The sequence below is a fragment of the Wolffia australiana genome, chromosome 9, assembly GCF_029677425.1.
Source record: "Wolffia australiana isolate 7733 chromosome 9, ASM2967742v1".
NCBI classification, from domain to species: Eukaryota; Viridiplantae; Streptophyta; class Magnoliopsida; order Alismatales; family Araceae; genus Wolffia; species Wolffia australiana.
In genome coordinates, this window is record NC_135843.1 from 11,431,003 (window position 1) to 11,440,573 (window position 9,571).

Sequence of the window (9,571 nt, forward strand, 5' to 3'; positions counted from 1 at the left end):
TCCCTGGCTTCACCAGACTTCATGATTGAGCCCTACATCTCGAGAAGGCATGGAAGAGAAATAGACTCCAGCCAGTGGAGTGATAGCATATTTTGGGATTATTACAACTTCACTCCGGCAATGTTAGCCACTTCGCCTCTCCAGACCTTGCCCAATTGAGCTGTAGGGGCGTCAACGGATGGCTCATTGAGTAATCCACATTGTAACCTTAGCCTAGCTGTTTTTGATGTTCTTGAAACTCCATTAACTATGTAATGTTTATAGAACAATCTTTTTACTTTTGGTCTGAAACTGTCCCCCAAAAACCTTCAGCAAATACATGTTTCATATGGCACAAAGTTTAAATCGTTAAATATAGAATAATGCTTTCATAATTTGCAATTACTTATCTCTAAACAGCATGTAAATACTATTTTTACACCTAGTGATTGTTTCAAGGAAAAATAACTATACACCATCTAGTGATTATTTCAGTAACAATTCTTGTATTATTGATTTGGATCATTAATTTTAAAGAAAAGCTTTACAGCTGACCATTTCTTATATCCTTATATTTTGTATCTAAATAGTATTTCCCACCTAGTGATTATTTTCAGGAAAATATATCATAAGTTAAACTCCACCTCATTGTTAATATTTCTGCAATTAATTTTAGAGCAGCACTTTTATTTCTAAACATTATCAAAAGAGTATTTAACATATAACGATTATTGCCAAGAAATCAATTTTAGGGTGACACTTTTATTTCTAAACACTCTCTAAAAAGTACTTAACATATAATGATTATTGCCAAGAAAAAATACCTAAGTCAGATTTCCCATTTTTTCCACAAATAATAGATAGCTTTCAAAACAGTTTGCAAACGAATCCTAACCAATCGGACACAAACACAAACACAGATTTTTCCCTGTTCATTCGTTCACGAACAGTGTTCGTTCGACACTGAACAGGGAATTTTCCAACCCTAAGGTCAACCATATGAAGACATAACCAATATCAATCAATCAGAAATAAATTTGAATGGCTTGGCGTCTAAGATTTTCATTTTTACGAGGAATTTACATTTTCATGCGCAGCCAACACTTCAAACCTTATATTCAGAACATCAAAATTTAAATACATGAATATTATATCAGTGCCACCTTGGATATCTGGAATGCATTACTTTTGTGTGACTACAGATTTTCTATAGTGATAACTATGAGACAAAACATAAGAAGAGATATTTTGGATGAGCACGGCAAATTTCAGCAGCATCTTGCTGTTTATTACTCGCCTTGACATGGAATGATTTGGATACACTAATCCGTTGGAACATAGAGACATTAAGAAATTTAGTCTAAAATTCATTGGCCTCATGCTGGTTTATGATAGGATCCTAGGGGGTAGTTTAGTCATGTTAGCCCGCAGGGGCATTTAAGTCATTTAGTGATTGCTGTATTTCCTTTAAATAGGGATCCCCTCCCTTAAGAAGAGCAGCCAAGAAGAAAGAAGAAGTGTTCTTGTCCCCCCTATCCTCGTACAAGTCTGGTTTCTCTCTCTCCTTCTACGATCCCCGTCCTTCATGATCGTTTCTACTTCACTGCGTCTTCAGGCGGCTCGTCCTCGGCTGATCCCTACCCCCCCTCTGCTCGGCCTCCTCTTCAATCTTTCCTGTTTCACCTCTCTACCCCGGGAATTTCTACCTCGCCTCGTCCACTACCATCCCTCCGATATGAGCCTAGATCCAGGATCATATCGGTTTATTACCCAGATCTGCAATATTCTCATACTGCGGGCACTGCTTTTGAAATATCAGATAATCATCTATGGCGAAACTAGAGTAAAATATTGATTTCTGCCGATTAAGGCGAGATCAGTGAGATAAAAAAATGAGCTTTAAATTCCCACCCGCAACATTACAACAATAGCTTGGAGCGACTGGGTAAAGAATAGGAGGAAAAGAGAAGGATAAGTACCTTCATTCCTGGCGACCATACATGAAATTAAGTTCCATGGTAGTATGGATCATGCCGCTTCTCCTTCGGAAAAAAATTCAAGACTCGGCCGGTAATTCTTGCACCTCGCCATCTGCTTCAAAACTAGATATAAGCAAGATGGATGGATGGAGAGGGAGGAGAGAGAGATAACTAATTTAAGGCGACTTACTGGGGAGCTCAACAGCACAATTTGCTTCGGTGTCTGCAGCAGAATTAAATTCCTACAAAATTTTCTATTTAATTGAGCAGACATCTCTGAAGGACTTATAAATAAGATATGCGATTACACAATTAATATATGTGAAGAGAAATCAATTGATGGCTTACCCTTCTCACATGGCGCACATCGAGGGAAAGGAATTTATTTTTGAGTTCAATGGCTTCCTGGTTTAGGCTGATAAGGTTCTTATGCCGTGTTCGCCAAACTCCACTCAACTGTCAATAGGAAACGCACCAAAACTGACAAATAATTAGAGGTATTATCAACTTCTGACATCGGTTTTTAAACCAAGTATCGAAGAATATTTGTCTGAATATTTAACATTTTATAAGGCAACACTCGAGAAAAAATTGAAAATTTGTATCACAAAAACGTTTAAACTAAGAAGAAGGATTAGCTTAATATCAGATGTACAAGGGTGGAAAAGAAAACCCTTTGGATCAAATATACCTGATTCACGACGAGCTTTGAGTCTCCTTGGATACGTATCACCTTCAAGCCTTTCTTAAGGGCACATCTCAACCCTAGTATCATAGCTCGATATTCAGCCACATTATTTGTTGCAACACCTAAACCTTCACGCAACCTATAAATCTTTAATGAACACTTCTTAAGTCACCAGGTATAAGAGTAAAAAGTGCGCAGCGGAGGGTGTAAGTTGGCATACCACGGCTCCATCCTCACTGCGGATGATGACACCTGCCCCAGCTCTTCCGGGGTTTCCTTTCGATGCACCGTCGAATTCAATGATGCATGATGTCTGATCCAATAAATATGATATATTGTCTCAATCTCCAACTCTTTGCTCAAAAGTTCATCCACATAGATGAAAAATAGGATAAAAGGTTATATGATGGAGTTGACGTGGGATATTGACGAATAACAGATGACTTCATCAACATCAACAGGCATCAATGTCATTATCGATCGTCCAGGTAGACATAGTTAAAGATCTTTTAATTAGAACTTTACTAGGTTGTCAGCTGATGATGAAATAGGATGTCAACTGTCCGTGATCCCCCCTTTGTCACCATCAACTGTCAACACTAATCTCATCATCGTCATTGTCAGCAATCCTAAAATTTGTCAACGTCAACGTCTTAGTCAACATCAATGAGGGTCGATTATGTTGACAATGATGTTGATGTTCGCCGAACACAAAAAGTCAGGTACTCTGAGTTAGTCTATCATTGGAAACCAAAAAAAAGCTTCACTTTGTAAGGCTCAGAGATAATCCATTCAATAAGATTAAAGGCCTAAGCCCTAAACTTTATGACTTTCTCAAGTTTAGTTATAGAAGAAGAATCTACTTAAGAGAAAATTAATTGAACATTTGTAATAGAGACGAATGAAATGATGTAATCTGACATTATGGTTGACATGACCCTTTACTAGCTTGTTTTAGTTTGTCCGGTCATGAATAACAGGCACATTATTTTCCAGAAGACGTCTTCAAGAGAAATTATTCTAACTCAAGAACAATCCCATATCAGAAAAGAAAGATCTATCATGAATTTGAAAGGGTAAGGGAAACAAAGGGGCAAAACCTTGAGGAAAAAGATTAAGTCGCGGAAGAAAGCAGCCATTACTTAATTATCTTAAATCCAAGGGTTTCATCTCCCTCTATCTAGCACTCTTTCTCTCTTTGCATCAAGGAATCTATCAGATTCCTAGAGCAATATTGTAGATGCAACCTTGTGCAAGATGGTCTAATGACTTTGATCTAATAATCGTCAGTAAAAAATTTACGTGATCCTTTTGTGCATTCATGACATGGATGGGAGAGGGAAAAAGGAAAGAGAAAAGGAAAGAAAGAAGAAAAAGAAAAGGAAAAAATAACAGTGATTTTTTAGAAAAGATAATAGCAGTGAATTTTCACCGATTCTAATGAAAAAATGGAGAAATACTATGGCGAAACTAGAGCCGGACTCACATTTCTGGAATCAAAAGAGTCCACAATTGGCTTAGAAACCTCAAAACTTTCCATAGAAAGTTCTGCTGGGCGCTCCGGTTCAGTTACATCCTGCGGGTATAAATCATAAAAATACAAATACTAGTTATCATCTGTCCGTAAAAACTGACGAATGTAAAAACCCATAAGATGGGTATGAGATAAAGGAGTTATAGATCTCATAACAATGCACCAAAACCAAAGCACCTTTCTCAATGTAGGTATATACAATGGTCAACATAGTAGGGTTAATCCACCACAGCTTTTGATAATCCTTTCGGGAACTCCAAAAAAACTATGAGCCCATGTGACGATATAAAAAACAGAGATAGGGGACTTCCATTGAAAATGAGGATAAATTTGCTTTTGAAAATAAATTTAGAAATTAAATATTGAAAATGACGAATATGTTTAACTGATCATAAATTAGAAAAATTGGGACACAACCTTGAACTCTTTGTAAAACTAGATACCAAATTATACAGAAAAAAGAACTGAAGCTATAAAAAACTAAAGCTGAAAGGATAAGCCAGCCACTCTCAGAGAAAGAATGCAAAACTTAGTGATGCCTAAAATTGTCAACCTGATCCAACATCAGTCCTTGTTTGCATCAAACAAATAAATCATAGTCGTCATCCTACCCCCAAATGAATGACAATGATACTGTGATCAAGGATTCCTTAAATAGTTGATGTCAACTCCACTTGGAATGGACGAAGAATGGAAATCAAACCAGATCCAGAATAGTTGACGTCGAATAGTGCGCAAGAATCATGATAACAAGATCCGTGACGAAGAGAATACGATGGAACACAATGCAATGACGAACCGAAGTAGAAGAAGATATCGTCCACTGCACTGGAGACTCCCAATCCGTAGCCTCTCTGCTTGCAGATATGATGGAAGTCAGATGGACTCCCACCCGCGATCAAAAGGATCTCCCGATCTGTAACTGATTCAAGAAAAAAACCCCCTTCCTCTATCTTGATCCCTCTTTATTTATAGACTGTGTTTCCAGCCTTCATACGTTTGAACAGCTGCGGCCGAGCCCTGGAAGTGACTTGGTGTCCCCCCTGTCCGGCTTCTCCTGTATCTGCCGTCGTTGACAGAGACCCAGAATGCCTCACCGGACAAGACATTGACCCCTGAAATTTGCTGCGATGACCATACTGCCTGACATGTGAAGAAAAGGTGAGCACAGTCTCTGTCGACCCATGTGCATGTAGGGCCATTCTTTTTGAAAGGCGCTTATCACCAGTTGCCACCGCCGCAACAGCCAGCTGAAGATCAGCACCTTGAGAGGGAGTTTCTGTTTCCACGGCAAGGTGCATATGTTGCTGATCGTCAAGTCCTCCACATCTCCCCCTCTGATCTTCATATAGGCATCCCTTACTGAAAATGATGTCACATCTCCCCCTCTGATGTTCATATAGGCATCCATTACTGAAAATGATGCCACATGCCACACCCAGCCATCTCGCGACCCGCACTAGAACTGAGATGTATAATTACCAGGATTGACTGCTTTACAACTCTTAAAGGCCGTGGATGGCAGAGGAGATGCAGACAGACAGACAGATGAGGTTAAACACTTCACTCTTTCGCGCTCCTGTGCCCTCTCCCAACCCATAGCCTACTCTCCGCTCTTCATTGCCACAGTTGGTGGACGATAGTAGGACGAACTTGGAGCACATGATGCCCTCTACTCGAGACAACAATACCATTCCTTCTCTCTTCCTCTCTCTTACCAGACCCCCTTTCTAGTATCTCTGCTCACCCTGAGACCCAAATTCTTCCCTTATTTCGCTTATACATAATCATTCTAGACCTGAGAGCGACAAGAGGCAACGATGATAACGATTTCAACATCATCATTGTCATCTTTGGGGGCGGGGGGGGGGGGGGAGAAATGACAGAATGATGACAACTCGCCAATGCAATCGCCGGGGATGTACACTTGCCAAACAAAACGTTGTATAACCCCACTGGAATCCTCTCATCGTCAAAACTTCCTTCACATAACTAAAACCAGGGAAGACATCCGAAGTATACCAAGAATAGATTCTCTTGACCATGTTTTTAAAATTATAGCCGTAATTTCTGAAAACCTAAAACGAACTGTGATGCAAACAAGAAAGAAATCTAAATTCTTCAAAGATCAAATCTGTTCCACTCTTTAATAAAATATAATGTTGTCATAATAGACACAAAATATTTAAAAGATATATATTTTTGTTGAACGAAAATATTTAAAAGATATGGATCTCTAAGAGGTTGGAAATCTACCTGAATAGTACAAGGAACAAGCGCACCAAAGATGTCATCTTTAGCATCTGCCGAATGGATGACATAAATAGCATTTCTTAAGCCACGAGAAGAAAGATACTTTTCTGTCTCCTCCATAAGCGAATATCCCTTAAAAACACTGACGGCTGGATCACATACCTAATGAAACGTTCATGGGCAAATCAACTTCAGCAACATCAATAAGAAATCAAGAGGAATGCCTGACGAAAAATTAGCATGTAAAGAGTTCTCAGTTCTGTTAATTTCGAGGAGAAAATATATCAAGAGGGAAAATGATGTGGATCTGAAGAATCAGCGTCATCTGCATAGCAGGATTTGGAAAACCAGCAGAGTATTCAAGTACAGGGGAAACAGAAGAACGAAGTAGAATTCGGAGGTGAGAGAGAAGAGTGGATAATTGGGAATCTCCAGGTCGAGCTTCCCCCTTCTAGATCATAGACCGGATCCTGCTCACCAGACTTTGGTTGCTGCTGCAACCAATTCTTGAAATGATGCCGAATGCCTGCTCCTTCCCAGTTTGGCTGTATTTTTACCTTCTCACACGTGTTGTACTAGTCAGCATGTGCTCTTCCCATTGGGCAAGATTCCTTTTCTTTCTATGATTGTTCTAAAATATGTGACCATGTTTTATTCGAATACACAAATGAATTTACAAAAATTAGAATAATAATAAAATACACAATTCAACAACTAGATTTCTTAGTCTTGGTGAATGGCTACAATCCCAAACTCGATTTACGATACCAAACGGTCTCCAATTTTGCTTCTTTACTCCCTAAGAGCAATAGAACACTGCTGTAACACAGGGAAAGGCTTCCAGAACAGCAGGATAAAATGATTTTAATATTTAATTGCATTTTATCTCACTTGCTAAAGAAAAATCCACAAAGAAAAGTTTTAAGGCGGAGGGTTAAAAGATGAAGCATCAGGTTCCTATTGCGCAAAACACAACCAGCTGATTGAAATATTTCAAAGAGATGAGGACAATTTTTCCTTTCACAGGTTTGTAATTGAACTACAAACTGACATAACCTTATCATATTATGGATGGCGCACTCTTTTCTATATTTCAGTTTTCCTACGGCCCTTAGAAACCGGCAGATTAACATAGAAACAAATGCAGCCTAACAAAAAGCCCTGTAGGAATCCTTGTGGACTGAGACCATAGAAAAAACCCATCCAATTAAACAGAATTTGAAAGATTGCAGTGATACACACGTCCTAAATTAAATACCTGCTTGAAATAGATTTCCCTTTTTTAAAGAAATGGGGAAGATCATTCAAAATCAGTGATCAGCCTAAGATCACCTAAAGATATATAAACAACAGGAGTTACAAGAATGGCCAAACTGGTCCCTTCCCCCACTATTCATGCCCTTCTAAACCAGCCTATAACAAATCCTTCCCGGTTTTTGAAGATTTGCACAGACACGAGTTCTTGGAAAACATGATGTCCCCATTTCTAGATTTTATTTTCTCAATATTACAGAAACAGTACCAAGCTATGAAAGAGGAAGAATTCTAAAACAGGATTATTAACGCATGAATCAGAGTACTATAACAGGATTAACTTACTTTTGTCCACCCCTTTTAATATGATGAGAGAGCTGTCTCCTAAAAGTTCACATCTATCATAATAGTTTCTCCTCACGGAGCACTGGAGAGAAGGAATTTAAAATATTTTATAACAATGCATTGAGTACATAATTAGGCCCCTTAATACATCATATCTCGTCTCTGGATGTTCTAAAAAATGAAAAACGAAGACATTATCTCCAAACCCTCGCCTGAGTTACGTTTTAAAATCAGGCTACGTTTTGAATTATTCTTCTTCTTCAGGGAAAAAAAGCCACAGTGAACAAAATAAATTCAGATTCATCTGCTAGAAACAATTTCATCAAAGACGTTTATTAAAAAATTTAGTTCACTAAACAAAGATCCTGAAAAATAATCAAAGATGCCGTCTAAACCTAGAGCTGACAAATGAACTTGCAATTTCACAATCTGCCAAGAATAACGAAATGAAGAACTCACAAACGAACTGAGCTGTTCCTGACAATCCTCAAAACTTTTAAAGACGCCGACAAGATCTCCTTTCCGAACCACATAGAACGCATCACTCTTCTTTCCGGACACGCGACACTCCGTCTTCGACAATCGAGATCGAGCGAGTCGAAGCGTGGAAAAGCACCATCTCTGTGTCTTCAAAAAATGAAGATCCGACGGAGTAGGACAGCACGATCTCCGCCCCAACGCCGGGGACGCGCTCCTCATCAGGCGATGGCAGTGCTTCAAGACGCCTGCCACGGAAAATGCTCGCATTTCGATCCAGTTCCTGGACGAGCAATCCGTCAGATCTTCAAATTGGATCAAATTCGATGGAAAACAAACGCGAAAATTGGGAGAAAATAGGGATAATTTGAGGTCTGGAAGATTCACCGGTCTCGACTAGGATTGATGAACTCGGATCGTCGGCGAGTTCAGTAATTGAATTTGGGAAAAAAATCGATCTCGTCTTCTTCGACGAGCTTTGAAGATTCAGCGAGGGTTTTGTTTAGCTCGTTGTTTGCTTCGGGAATGGTCGACGGACGACGGATGACGGAAAACGGATGACGGGATGATGAACGATGGACGACGGTTTATACGTGACGGATGATGCAATAGGACGAACGGAACAGAGATTCGTCCGTCATCCATAACTGATTCTATAGTAGACTAGGTCGTTCGGAATTGTTCTTTCTGTTCGGTTTTCCAAACAGAACAAAAACGAATTCGAACATAACATCGCACAGACCGGTGTGTGATTCTTTTGTTCGCCGAATTTTGTTCTAGTTTTATTTGAATGTGCGAATTTTGTTCGTTTATGAAAATAAAAAGGAACAGAACAAAGAACAAGGCCATATGCGGTTCATTTGTGCGAATTTTTGGTTCGTTTCAAACGAACAGAACAGAATAACCATGTCTAGTCTCTAGTGGGTTAGCCGGAGTGGATGACGGAATATGACGAACGAAACAGAGATTCGTCCGGCCTCCGTCATTGACTCTACGGAGGGTTAGACAGAGTATATGACAGAACGTGACGAAAGGAGCGGAGATTAGTCCATCATCCTTCAG

At 39.4% G+C, this 9,571-nt stretch overlaps 1 protein-coding gene across 2 annotated transcripts; it reads right to left on the reverse strand.

The window, feature by feature from the left end:
- Positions 1–1,807: 1,807 nt before the first annotated feature.
- Positions 1,808–8,993, reverse strand: LOC144707989 (uncharacterized). 2 transcript variants are annotated; one of them, XM_078581278.1, is made up of 9 exons: positions 8,897–8,993; positions 8,492–8,792; positions 6,437–6,595; positions 4,133–4,222; positions 2,867–2,959; positions 2,650–2,793; positions 2,307–2,414; positions 2,149–2,200; positions 1,808–2,070 (listed from the first exon to the last, which is right to left on the reverse strand). In XM_078581278.1, exons 2-9 carry the CDS (start codon positions 8,777–8,779, stop codon positions 2,036–2,038), a joined length of 969 nt encoding a protein of 322 aa, XP_078437404.1. In that variant the 5' UTR covers positions 8,780–8,792; positions 8,897–8,993; the 3' UTR covers positions 1,808–2,035. The 2 variants fall into 2 exon arrangements, with proteins under 2 accessions (XP_078437404.1, XP_078437405.1); XM_078581279.1 differs by lacking the exons at positions 1,808–2,070; positions 2,149–2,200 and having other exon boundaries at positions 2,307–2,438.
- Between the last annotated feature and the right edge of the window lie 578 nt (positions 8,994–9,571).